General features: G+C 35.4%; 1 protein-coding gene across 6 annotated transcripts in view; it reads left to right on the forward strand.

The window, feature by feature from the left end:
- ATP2C1 (ATPase secretory pathway Ca2+ transporting 1) overlaps positions 1-14,609 on the forward strand; it is a 158,367-nt gene that overhangs the window by 90,353 nt on the left and 53,405 nt on the right. For all 6 annotated transcript variants that reach the window (XM_066245113.1, XM_066245114.1, XM_066245112.1 and 3 more), the window contains 4 exons: positions 4,679-4,834; positions 6,342-6,410; positions 7,402-7,477; positions 10,726-10,792. In XM_066245113.1, the coding sequence (XP_066101210.1) occupies positions 4,679-4,834; positions 6,342-6,410; positions 7,402-7,477; positions 10,726-10,792 (368 nt within the window). The remainder of the gene's footprint in view (positions 1-4,678; positions 4,835-6,341; positions 6,411-7,401; positions 7,478-10,725; positions 10,793-14,609) is intronic.

Consider the following 14,609-nt stretch of genomic DNA (forward strand, 5'->3'; position numbering starts at 1 on the left):
CATTCTCATCATTTTTGAAAGAAAACCCTTACCTTTTAGCAGTAACTGTATTCTCTCCCCTTGCCCCAGAGCCTGGCCATTACTACTCTGCTTGCTCTGTCTGTATGTATCTTTCATACAAATAGAATTATATACTATATACACTTAGTCTTACAGTTAACAATGTTTTTAAGGTTCATTCATGTTGTAGCATGTATCAGTACTTGATTGCTTTTTAATGCCCAGTAGTATTCCATTGTATGGATATGTCACGCAATTTTATATTCATTTAAAGTGATTACTAGCCTGACCTGTGGTGGCGCAGTGGATAAAGCGTCGACCTGGAAATGCTGAAGTCGCCGGTTCGAAACCCTGGGCTTGCCTGGTCAAGGCACATATGAGAGTTGGTGCTTCCAGCTCCTCCCCCCTTCTCTCTCTCTCATTCTCTGTCTCTCTCTCGCCTTCTCTCTCTCCTCTCTAAAAATGAATAAATAAAAAAAAAATTAAAAAAAAAATAATAAAGTGATTACTGATAGGGAAGGACTTTCATCTGCCATTTTCTATGTATATTTTTTATGTTCCTCAGTTCCTCTTCTCTTTTTTGTGGTTTATATTTTTTAAATATACTTTGATTACATCTTCATTTTTTTATCTGTACATTTTTTATTTATTTTCTTAATGGTTACGATGGGGATGACAGTTAACATCCTAAATTTATAACAATGCATTTTGCATTGTTACTAACTTCAATAGCATATAAAAACTTTGCTCTACACAACTCAATATTTTACCACCTTTATGTTTTTGTCACAGATTACATCTTTATACATTTTGTGCTTATTAAGCATGGATTAGTAAGTATTTTATGTATTTGTCTTTTAAATCAGATAAGAAAAATAGAGGAGTTAATAACTTGAGAAAATACACTGATATTGGCATTTATATTTACCCACATAGTTACCTTTATGGGAATTCTTTATTTCTTTATATGGCTTTGAGCTATATTTCACTCTCATTTCAGCTGAAAGACTCTTTTAGAATTTCTTTGTGGGGCATTTCTACTAGTGACAAATTCTTTTAGCTTTTAAAAAATGGAATATCTTTAATTTGTCCTTCATTTTTGAAAAATAGTTTTTCTGGATATAAAATACTGTTTGATAGGTGTTTTTTTTCCCGTACAGCACATTAAATATGTTATCCACAGGCCCTAGTCTCCGTAGTTTTTTGTTTTTTTTTTTATACAGAGACAGAGAGAGAGTTGGAGTGAGGGATAGACAGGGACAGACAGACAGGAAGAGAGAGAGATGAGAAGCATCAATCATCAGTTTTTCATTGTGGCACTTTAGTTCATTGATTGCTTTCTCATATGTGCCTTGACCATGGGGCTACAGTAGACCGAGTAACCCCGTGCTGAAGCCAGCAACCTTGAGTCCAAGCTGGTGAGCTTTGTTCAAACCAGTTGAGCCCGCGCTCAAGCTGGTGACCTCGGGGTCTCGAACCTGGGTCCTCCGCATCCCAGTCTGATGCTCTATCCACTGCGCCACCACCTGGTCAGGCTCTATGGTTTTTGATAAGAAATGGGATGCTAATCTTACCAGTGTGCCTGAGGAAGAATGAGAGAAAGTGAAACATAATCGGTTTTCCTATTTATTAACAGCTCTTCTGAAGGTTTAAATGTTTAAACCAGCGATTTTCAACCTGTGTGCTGCAAGAATTTTGTTTTTACTTTTTAAATTTTATTTGGAAAATTAACTTTATGCAATAAGTTTTAAAACATGCAATACCTGACTACTTAGTCAGAAGCACTGACCTCTTTTCTCTTGGATTGTCAAATAAAAATATTACAACAGCCAACACAACTATAGCTGGTATGAATGAATCAAAATTATGCCCATTTTTTTTGTTAGATTGGCAAGAAATATTTTTTTTGGTGTGCTGTACAATTTTAGTGATTAGTTTATTTGTGTCATGAGATAAAAAAGCTTGAAAATTTCAGGTTTAAACTTTTGGCTAGGCCCTGGCTGGTTGGTTCAGTGGTAGAACAACATCCTAGGGTGTGAAAGTCCTGGGTTTGATTCCCAGTCAGAGCACATAGGAGAAGTGACTATTTGCTTCTTCACCCCTCCCCTCACTTTGACCTCTCCTGCCCACCTCCCTCACCATCTCTCCCACTTCCTTCTTCTCCTACAGCCGTGGCTTAATTGGTTTGAGCAAGTTGGTCCTGGACACTGAGGATGGCTCCATGGCCTCACCTCAGGCATTAAAATAGTTAAGTTGTTGAACAATGGAGCAGCAGCCCCAGATGGACAGAGCATTACTCTGTAAGGGGTTTGCTGGGTAGATCCAGGTCCGGGCACATGCAGGATTCTGTCTCTGCCTCCCTGCCTCTCACTTAATTAAAACAAACGAACAAAAATTTTGGCTAGAAGTTATGGAGCTGGCTGGTTCTTTGATTTCATTTTATCCTACTTTTTTTTCTCTCATGTGTGCAAGGAATAAATGACTATAATATCTTCTCAGATTAATTAAATTGTGACCTTGTTAAAATGTAATAAGCTGCCTACTATATTAAATACCACTCTTCTTTGAAATGATTTTCCTTTGCTCCCTCAAAACTGCTTCCTGTGAAAACTCTTGTAGTTACCATTAAGAGAGAATAACTTGTAATTTAGAAAATATTCACATTCAGCAGACAGTTGAGATCTGTGCAGTTTGCTATATTGATTGTATGCTTTAAACAGATTTTATTGAAAATATGTTCTTGATAACTTGAGTTTTATGCATTTATAATTGTATAGAAAAAAGATAAAGGTCCAAAGCCCGTTCCCCTCCCCATCAGTGTGTACACTAGACAAGATTGATTGTTTTTGTGTTAAAATGATAAACCTTTTTTCCTGTAGAAAACCTGATTTGAACAAAAATTTTTATTCTCTTACATGGTTATTACACTACTGAGGCCGACACTGATAAGCTAGGACTCTGACAGATCAGTAAAGCCATGCATTACCTCTTTTTAAAAAGTCAGATTAGTTTTATGATCCTTGTTTCTATAGACAACCACCTAATGTTAGTATTTATTCATATTTTAAGATTTGCATTGCAAGTAAAAAGTCTTCAGTGGGAAAGAATACAGTTCATCTTTCTCAGAGAAGGAGTTCTGTAGATGTATACAAGTTCGCTTTTAAATATTAGGTCTCTTCTAATTAAGAACTCCAAAAATTAACATGCAGTTCTTAAAACAAACAAACAAAAAACCACTAAGGAGGAGATTGCTAAATAAAATAAACTTTGTTGATTTTTTTGTAATTCACAAAAACACATAATTTTTAAAATATATCTTATGTTTTCTCCTAGAAGTAGTTGTAAAACTGGTATAAAACTGGAGAGGAGAAATAATTTGTTAATTGATCTGCTAAGTAATTGAGAGAAAGTTGACTTATATCTCAATATCTCAATATTTGGGTGTCCTTTTTATAGCTTACTCTTTGTATGATTTTGCGTGAGTTACCTAACCTTTTAAAGTGTTTGTAAAATAGGAATAATAATAACAGTGCTTGCCTTATTGGAGTTGTTAGTAGCTAAGTAATTCTTAGTAGATAACTTAGTGTAGGTATGTAGCTTTATTGCCTACCAGATAGCAAGCAATGAAATGCCAGCTGATTGTTTTTAGTATTAACATCATCTTTTAAGAAAATATCTAGCTTTTTAAATTATTTTGGTAATAAATGTGTGTGTAAAATGATAATATCCTAATATCAATTTGGAAATATAAATCAAATAAGTATGTTCCTTTAGTAAAGAAAACTTCCATTACCTTTGAGCACAGCAGCTATTTTTTTTTAAATCTATCATTGGGTTGAAGTATTAAACTCAAATGTTACCTGGCTTGTCTTTGCATATATAATGATGTAAAATGGGAAGCTTTTAAAGACTAAAGCATTGTTGATCTGTTTTAAGGTATACTTTTTATAACCCTGTTTTAATACTAAAATCTGTCACATTCACATGACACTAAATTTTTAAGAAATGTTAATACAGTTTGGTTACTTTGGAGTTACATAATTTATTTTCATTCTGAACATTTTGAAACTTTATAATTTAATGTTGTAAATTCTTAATTATGTTTACAAAGTTATGTATCCAAGATCACACCAAGCATGTTTCTGCCCCCATGTTTTCTTTGCTTCCTTTGGAAACCTAGAATCCTTTCTCACTAATTATGGCTCAGCCTTGGGTTATATTTTAAAATTTAGGTTAGTTTTGTCTCATGGTACAGGATTCTACTTTGCATGTTGTATTTTGGTGATTTAACTTCTTATTTAAATATGATTGTACTTGGCTGATTAGTTCAATCAGTTAGAGCATCGTCCCAAAAAACCAAGGTTGTGGATTTGATCCCCTGTCTGGACACATATGGGAAGCAACCAGTAAATGCACAACTAAGCGGAACACAAATGAATGCTTCCCCCCTTCTTTCTTTCTCTCTGTCTCCCTTTCTCTTTATCTCTAAACTCAATTAAAAATGTTTGTACTTATTCTGGTCTTCTGTTTTAGAGTAATGGATATGGTAAAAGATCAGAGTAATTAATAGAAAGGGGATATTTGAGGAAGAAGTGATGGTTACAAATTCTTTAGATGTTAAATGTAGCACAGAGGTTCTTTATACTTAAATGTAGTGGAATGCTTTATGTTCCCCTAGGCTGTGGATCTTTCCATTGATGAGTCCAGCTTGACAGGAGAAACAACACCTTGTTCTAAGGTGACAGCTCCTCAGCTGGCTGCAACTAATGGAGATCTTGCTTCAAGGAGTAACATTGCCTTCATGGGAACACTGGTCAGATGTGGCAAAGCAAAGGTAGTGTTTTTTTTTTTCTTGTTTTAAAAATAGTGGTTCTTTTGTTTCAACCATTTTCTCAGTTCTTTATTGCCAGTTTTATGTGGATCTTTTCAAAATAGGAGACAGAAATGACAGAACTGAACCTAACCCTCAGCAGCTATTGTGAGGCTGAGTGGAAGCTGGATCCCTGGGGTGTAGCATGTCTGTCCACAGTTCTGCCATTACCTAGATAATGGATCTTTTAAAAGCATAGTCGTCAATCAGTACTTGGGTTTTTTGTTGTTGTTTGTCTTGTTTTTTTTTTTTTTTTTTTTTTTTAAAGATAGAAACAGTGGCTCATAGATGTGTTCATTATAGGTTAAATGAAAGTTGAACTTAGTTGATATGGTACCGAGTATAATATTCTGACCGCATATTATTCACCTACTGATAGATTATGAAATATTTGTTTCTGTATTCTACTATACTGCTCACAGAAATTAGGTGATATTTCAAAATGAATATGAAGTGATAAACTATCCCCTTAATTTTGTGAGCAGTGTATTACACTGATGTAAAAGGCAACATTTAGTAGCATTTGAGAGGGCAAAGATATTCTACTTTAAATGTCTAATGAGTATGAGATTTAAATTTCAGAAATACAGTGTGTCTGTAAAGTCATGGTGCACTTTTGACTGGTCACAGGAAAGCAACAAAAGACGATAGAAATGTGAAATCTGCAGCAAATAAAAGGAAAACTCTCCCAGTTTCATACCTATTTAGTGCAGTTCAATGTGGGCTCACGCACAGATTTTTTAGGGCTCCATAGGTAGCTATCCCGTATAGCCTCTACAGACTCGTCACTGACTGATGGCCTACCAGAACAGGGTTTCTCCACCAAACTGCCGGTTTCCTTCAACTGCTTATCCCACCGAGTAATGTTATTCCTATGTGGTGGCGCTTCGTTATAAATGCACTGATATTCACGTTGCACTTTGGTCAATGATTCAAATTTAGCGAGCCACAGAACACACTGAACTTTCCTCTGTACCGTCCACATCTCGACTGGCATGGCCATGGGCTGCTCCGCTGTATACATGGAGTTACGTCATCATCTGTGCATGCGCACATGCTGCCACATCATCCTACAGAAACTGGGAGTGTTTTCCTTTTATTTGGTGCAGATTTCACATTTCTGTCGTCTTTTGTTGCTTTCCTGTGACCGGTCAAAAGTGCACCATGACTTTACGGACACACTGTATTAATAAAAACCAAAAATGAGTTTCAGAATTGAGTCAGAAGTTAAGTTTGATGAAATGTTTGTTTTCAAGGTTTGTATCACAAAGTGTAAATGCTAATAATCTGTAGTTAACATCAAAGTGTAAATTTGCTAAGGGAACCTTGGATATATATGTCAGTTATCTTGACTGTAAGCAAGCCTTTGGAGAAATGGAATGAAGGACTTTAAAATTTTTTTATTTATTTATTTTCATTGAGAAAGGTGATGCCACTGAATGTAAATATGGTTTCCTGTTTTTCCCTTTAGGGTATTGTCATTGGAACAGGAGAAAATTCTGAATTTGGAGAGGTTTTTAAAATGATGCAAGCAGAGGAAGTGAGTACTTACTTTGTTAATGATGCATTAGTTTCAAATCTGACATTTTCCATTGTAAGTAGAGGAAAAGAGAATATTGTAGATCATTTTATGTACTATTGACAGTAAAATTTTATTCAGAATATCACTCAGTTGTCTATGCTTTAAAACATAATTGGGAAGTCTGTAATAGCAAAGGTTTGAATTGGCATTGTTAACAGTCTAAAACATTTTGATACTTACTGTTTATAGGATATAAAGGTTTATACCTTATTTATAGGACTGATTCTTTTAGAGATTAGCTTTATCATATTACTTGTAAAGATTACTGAATAGTACATTTGTACCTCAGAACATGTGTTCTGTCAAAATTCCCAACTTGACATAATTCCAAGTAATAGGAAAAAAGATTGCAAAGTAAAATAATCTGGAAGATATTCTTGGTTAAAGATTTTGAAGATTAGTTCTCTTATTTAAAATACTTTGTTATATATAAAAAAGAAGTTGTCTTGTACAAATATTATATTCTTCCTAGGTCATCTGGGTTTCTTGGGTAACCTGCCAGGCTCTAGACTCTGTGATTCAGTGTGTAACCCATTCCCAGGAGCCTGGCAAAGAAGAGACTATTAGAGAAAGGAGTTAGCAGATCAGGAAGCCAACAGGATGAGAAGACTTGGGTTGTAAGCATGTTTGTGGATGCAGAAAGGAGAAAGATGGAGAAGGTGAGGGGCAGTGATTCTAATGAAGTCCTGGAGAAGTTTATGGGAAGAACAGATATTTTCTCAAACAGAGGAATAGGGAACACAGACCTTTTCAGTAAACAGACTTTTTAAAGTATAAACCTCAGTTTCCTCAGTGAGGGGGGCAATAGTTACCTAAGGGAGAATTGTGTGTGTCACAGGTATGTTAAGTGCTAGCATGGGTTTGTCAAGCACTTAGCAGAGTCCCTGGCACCTAGTATATCTTACCAAGTTTAGCTAATTGTTGTGACATTCTTTTCCATTTTGTTAAGGCACCAAAAACCCCTCTGCAGAAGAGCATGGACCTCTTAGGAAAACAACTTTCCTTTTACTCCTTTGGTATAATAGGTAAGAGAATAGTGAGTATGTATGTCTTATATATTTATGTAGGTTGTTTAGCTTGTTTGATTGTTTCTGAGTATTAAGGGGGAATTTAGATATATATGTACATAAATTTATTCATTTAATTAACTAATTTTTAGCTTTATCGTTACTTTTTTAAAATTATAAAACTAACCCTTAGCCATTGTCCTTTTCTACAAAGATAAAACAGAACTGTTTAATTCCTGTAATTAAAGAGCATTTCTGTAAATATAGTATTTCTTGTCTGAAACAAAATGTAATAGTATTGTTTTATGGACTACTATTTTATTTCACTTATCCTATCATAAACGTCTTGTTATTAAATAGATGCTCACCTAAACAAAATTAAAGGTTGTATAATATTCCATCATGCACATTTTATACACATACGGGGTGGGCAAAAGGAGATTTACAGTTCTTATAGAAAGACATGCAGGTTATGATTATTACAATAGCTTTATTAACTCAGAATAATAAACTACTTCAGAGTACTCACAACTGTAAACCTACTTTTGCCCATTCCTGTATATATGTATCAGGCCTTTCTTAGACATTTTGGTAGGGTTTTATGAGTTTTTTGATTATGTAAATGATTTTTCAGTGCAGGTATTTTACTGTAAACAGCTTTCATTTCCTTAGGATAAATTCTTTTTTAGGTTAAATTCTTAAAAGTAAAATAATTGGGTCAAATAGTATCTATGTAATTTAAAAAGTTTTGGCATGATTTTAAAGGTTTTGGTTTTATGTTGCCAAAAAATATCATTCCTCAGCAGGGTAAAAGGGACTCTTCTTCTAGCACCCTCTTCAACTTTGTTGTGATTAACTTAACAGGTGAATAAAACTTATTTTATTTCAGAATGCATTAGTAGAATAACTGAACACTTCATCATATGTGTGTTGGTCCAGTTTTATGACCTGCCAGTCTGTTTCTTTTGTCCCTTCTTTTGTTGTGGCTTAAGTCTTAGGTTGGTAACAATTATGTATAATTAGGATATCAGTTCTTCTTTTATAAGTATTTTCCCCCAAAATTTATATATATATATAAATATGTATATATATACATATGTGTAAATATGTATATATTGATATATAAAATATATGTATGTATATATATATCTATATAAATATGTGAATATGTAAGTATGTATAAAACTTAAGAGAGAGGAGGGACATGTGTATAATTGGAAGCATCCTTTTGCCTTGAGATTCTGATAACACCCTCCAGTTATGGTTTCTGTCTTTATTCTGTACATAAAGGATCTCCCAACTCCATGTTGCGAATATGTTTATGTTTATAAATATATTTATTTAAATATGACTGTTACTTTAGTTTAATTTTTCACACTTAACTTTGCTATTATATTTAGACTTTATTTTAGTACAGGGTTTAAGGTAGAGTTATAACTTTTTACTTAAGAATTAGTTATTTCAGTACCATCAGTTTTATACTCCATTCTTTATTCATTGAGTTGAAATATCTTTAATTTAACACTTGCATCAACTTTGGAATCTTTTCTCCTTTAATTCCATGATGTTATGTAATTATTTTTTCTATCTTAATGCTTTAAGTCAGTGGTGGTCAACCTGGTCCCTACCGCCCACTAGTGGGCATTCCAGCTTTCATGGTGGGTGGTAGCGGAGCAACCAAAGTATAAATAAAAAGATTTTTAACTATAGTAAGTTGTTTTATAAAGATTTACTCTGGCAAACTTAGTGAAAATCTGACATAAAGTACTTGGTAAGTAATTATTATTATGTGCTTTAACTTGCTGTAACTCTGCTTTATAAATTTTATAAAGTAAAGTTACTTCCCTACTTTATAAATCACCATTACTGTGGAACTGGTGAGCGGTTAGAAAATTTTACTACTAACAGAGATACAAAAGTGGGTGATAGGTATTAAAAGGTTGACTACCCCTGCTTTAAGTCAATAATGTATTTTTAAAGCAATATTTTTATTTGATATTTGACTTTGATAAATTGAAAGTCATTTAGGTAATTGAACCTTTCCAGTAAATACTAACATTGTATTATGAAATCACTTCAAACTTAGGGATAAAAATCATTTAACCTTATGATTACTTGGTTTTAATATGGTACATTGGACTTAATTTTTCTTGTTAACATACTATATGGAATAGGGTAAGAGTCAAGATCAAAGTCAGGGGTCAGTAGACCTTTTGGTAAAGGGCCAGGTAATAAGTATTTTAGCCTACCATAGAGTCCCTGTGGAAGTATTCAACTCTGCAATCGGCACAGAAACAATCATAGACAATACATAAACAAATGGATGTGGCTATGTCAAGAAACTTTATTTAAAAAAATAAACCATGTAGGAGGCCCATCGATTGTAGTTTGCTGACCCATGGTATGATACATTGAACGTAATTTCTTTTGTTAGGAGAGTATTTAGGATAGGATCTTAGAAATTCATGATCTGGATAATTATTTTGTAGTTACAGAAAGATGAAGAAAAACTTGTTTAAATATTAATATATTGATCTAGAATACAATCTTGAATTTGCTTTATTAAAAATCTGATATTGTATTTTTCCTCATAAAACCAGTAGTACACCGTTTGCACCCCTTCTTTGCAAAGACAGAGAATATGGAATCAGTTAATTTATGTTAATTGATTTTTTATTATTAAATGCCATAAAAGTAGTAATTTTTAAATATTAAATCAGTTTTAGATATCTTTAGGTAAGATACGTTACTTTTTGAGCCAAGTCCTAACTACTTTGTTTTTATGTTTTTTCAATTTATTTTATTTTTTATTCTTTAGTACTTCTTTGTTTGTAGTACAAACTTAATGTATAATATCTGGATATTGAGTTTTGAGAAGTAAAGTTCCAGGGTTTATTTTTGCAAAGCGATAATAAATAGAAGACCTTTTTATGTCTTACATGACCTTCCTTCCCCTGCACCCCATTGCATGGAAGTACTGGTATTGTTTTCTTATAGTGGAGGCTCAGATACTACTTTAAGGGATGGGTGGCAGCAATGGCAACCAAAGGTAAAATGTCTGTGTATGTGCATGCGTGCAGTGCAGCATTAACTTGAATTTTTCCCGCTGAATTTCCCCTGGATTTTTGTAAAATCTTGTAGTGATTTTCTGATACACTTTTCTTTTATATCAAGGAACATTTTGCTGCCCTTGGCTTGTTTTTTTATCCCTTCTATGCCTAAATATTTTATATATATAAAAAAATAGCTATTTGATTCTCTTTCAGGTATCATCATGTTGGTTGGCTGGTTACTAGGAAAAGATATCCTGGAAATGTTTACTATTAGTGTAAGGTAAGTTCTGATGGTTTGTTTATAAATGGAAGTCTCTTTTGCTCCTCTCACTTCTCTGACAGGCATAGCGTATGTTCCATTGTGGAGGTATTATGTATATGAGCCCATAGGGTATAATATCTATTCTTAAATAGTTCAGAGTTCATATATTGAAATGACCATTAGGTTTTTTTTTTTTTTTTTTAGCGAGAGAGACAGAGAGAGTGGACAGATAGGGACAGACAGACAAGAAGGGAGAGAGATGAAAAGCGTCAATTCTTTGTTGTAGCACTTCAGTTGTTCATTGATTACTTTCTTTTTTTTTTTTTTTTTTTTTTTTTTCTTTCATTTTTTCATTTTTCTGAAGCTGGAAACGGGGAGAGACAGTCAGACAGACTCCCGCATGCGCCCGACCGGGATCCACCCGGCACGCTCACCAGGGGCGACGCTCTGCCCACCAGGGGGCGATGCTCTGCCCATCCTGGGCGTCGCCATATTGCGACCAGAGCCATTCTAGCGCCTGAGGCAGAGGCCACAGAGCCATCCCCAGCGCCCGGGCCATCTCTGCTCCAATGGAGCCTTGGCTGCGGGAGGGGAAGAGAGAGACAGAGAGGAAAGCGTGGCGGAGGGGTGGAGAAGCAAATGGGCGCTTCTCCTGTGTGCCCTGGCCGGGAATCGAACCCGGGTCCTCCGCACGCTAGGCCGACGCTCTACCGCTGAGCCAACCGGCCAGGGCCATTGATTACTTTCTTATATGTGCCTTGACAGGGGGCTACAGCAGGGTGAGTGACCTTGGACTCAAGCTGGTGACCTTTTGGCTCAAGCCAGCGACCACAAAGTCATATCTGTGATCCCACCGTGCTCACGCTGGTAGCTGGGCTCTCAGGCCAGTGACCGTGCGCTCAAGATGGTGACCTCAGGGTTTTGAACCTGGGTCCTCTGTACTGTAGGCCGGCGCTCTATCTACTCACCACCACGTAGTCAGGAAGAACTCTAGGAAAATTAAAGCCAACATATATGATAGTGGAGAAAACCTGTACTAGATGTCTGGTATTATCAATCCTTATTACATTTTTATATGTAAATAGACAATTAAGGGTCAACCAATGAAAAACTAGCATTATGAAAGAGGAAGACCATAGCATAGAAACTGAGTATAGTATCCATTTCAGTGGGAAAATGAAAAAAATTCAAGAAATAGAAGACAAATTAAAAACAGGCAGAATGTGTATTTTCAGAGATTTTTGAAGTAACTGCATTCGTGATAGACAGATTGCTATATATAAGGATACAGAACCAAAAAGGAGTTTTTAGAAATTAAAACTATGACTGGTCTCCCAAAAAATAGAGTAAAAAGGCAGACACAGAGAATGAGACAAAAATGTCAAAGAGAATAATGCAGTAACTTCCATATCTAACTACTAGGAGTTTCAGAATGAGGTAAAAAGAATTTATATAAGAAGTGATATATTAAAATTTTCTCAGTCTGAAGTAAGACATGAATCTTTATAGTTTGGAAGAATTCTGCAAATGCAAAGCAGGATGGAAAAAACTTCAACCTAGATACATCATTATGAAACTGAAGAAAACAACTTGGGTCATCTAACTAAGGAACACTAATTAGACAGGTATCAGGCTTCTAATTAGCCACTGCAGTTTCCATTGCAGGGTCTTTTTAGGCTCTACTAAAGATAAACTCGTAAGACTTTCCGAAGTCTCATCTGGTACCTGTGCCCTGAACACAGCAGGGCAGCTCAGGCATCCCTCTTCTGAGAGAGTCCTTACAGCAGTTTGTACAGCAGTTCAGCTCAGGTACAAAGAGATGAGATGACTTTGTGAGTGTGGGAACCACCTTGGGTTAAAAATGCCCCATATTCCAGAGAAGCCAACATCTCCAGAAACATATGCTTTCCAGGGTCCCTTTAAGAAACACGTCTAGTTAGTTATCAGTCACTGCACTCAGGAAACACAAAGCTATGGCTTCCCATAAAATAATTATAAATCTCCCAGTCCATGGGCAGTTTATCAGTCAAAAGATCACTTTATCATAAGCAGTGTTGCCGAGCAACATATTTGCCATACTACTTTTATCTGGTCACTGGGGAGCAGAGCTGGAGATTTTGTTTCTATTTTTTAAAATACTTTATTTATTCATTTTAGAAAGGAGAGAGAGAGAGAAGGGGGAGGAGCAGGAAGCATCAACAACCATATGTGCCTTGACCAGGCAAGCCCAGGGTCTCGAACCGGTGACCTCAAAATTCCAGGTAGACTCCTTATCCACTGCACGAACACAGGTCAGGCCAGAGCTAGAGATTTAATCAGTGCAGAAGGGGAATGGATTTTATTTAATTTTTTATCCACAGCAACATTGGATTACATTAGATAATAGGTCCTGACCTGTGGTGGCGCAGTGGATAAAGCGTCAATGTGGAACACTGAGGTCGCTGGTTCAAAATTCTGGGCTTGCCTGGTCAAGGCACATATGGGAGCTGATGATTCCTGCTCCTCCTACTCCTTCTCTCTCTCTCTCTCTCTCTCTCTCTCTCTCTCTCTCTCTCTCGTGTCTCTACACTTTCTCTAAAAATGAATAAATAAAATCTAAAAAAATAGGATAATGTGGCAGTACTATGAAAGTATGGGGGGGGATGATTTTTAGTTTGTAAATCTAGGACTGACTAAAGTATCAATCCAGTTAATTATGAATACATAGGTAATCAGAGAATTTATTCCTTACCTATCCTGGTATAAAATCCATTAAAACAAGTGTGAAAGAAAGGTGGATGATGATGTGTGGGGTATAAGAAAGAGTGGACCTCACCTTGGCATCTAATCCAGTTTGAGTGAGGGCTCACCAGCTTGAGCGCGGGGTTGCTGGCTTGTGCGTGGGATCATAGACGTGACCCCATGGTCGCTATCTTGAGTCCAAAGGTCATTGGCTTAAAGCCCAAGGTCGCTGGCTTGAGCACAGGGTCACTCACTCTACCATAGCCCCATCCCACCCCCCAGTCAAGGCACATATGAGAAAGCAATCACTGAACAACTAAGGTGCCACAATGAAGAATTGATGCTTCTTATCTCTCTCTCTCCCTAACTGTCCTTATCTATCCCTTTCAATGTCTCTCTCTGTCTCTGTATCTCTTGCTAAAAAAAGAAAAAAAAATCTGTATAAAAAAAGCCCTGGGTTAAATGCTAATTAAATTTAAAATAGGGCATGAGTTTGAGATATTAACTGTTGGCATATTATCTACTACATACATTTTTAACTTTTGAAAGTTTTTTTTTTTTTGAACAGTTTTATTTATTTGTTGAGTTGACAAATCATGATTGTTATTTCTACCAAACCTCAAGCATTTTAAACATTTTTAATAGAATAAAACTTACTGTGTTTTGTAATTACCATGTGGGTTCATAAATCTAAGATGTGTTAACAGGATCTTCAGTGGCCTTATTTTTCCTGTCTTGAAATATTTTGCTATTTCTTTATCCTAGCAATTATTTTAGCAATTATTTCCAACTGTGCTAAAAATGAGTAAAACAATAAGAAAGCAGGAGAATGATGGGATTGCTTATAAGGTGATGTAATAATAAGGTACCAGGAAATCGTCACAATTCTATTACCCTTTAATATTCTTACTGTGTTGCCCAGAGTGTTACATAATCTTTAGGAAGGTATAAAATAAGTCTAGAGTTACAAGCTTCATACTTTTCTTTTTTCAATTCATTAAAGAAAGTTGAAAATTCAGAATTTTTTAGTTTTTACCATAATGGCAATGAATAATTGACAGGAAAATTTTCATGATTGTTAGACAAACCAGAAGATAAATGCGAAGAGACAACC

This window comes from Saccopteryx bilineata, chromosome 10, assembly GCF_036850765.1.
Source record: "Saccopteryx bilineata isolate mSacBil1 chromosome 10, mSacBil1_pri_phased_curated, whole genome shotgun sequence".
NCBI classification, from domain to species: Eukaryota; Metazoa; Chordata; class Mammalia; order Chiroptera; family Emballonuridae; genus Saccopteryx; species Saccopteryx bilineata.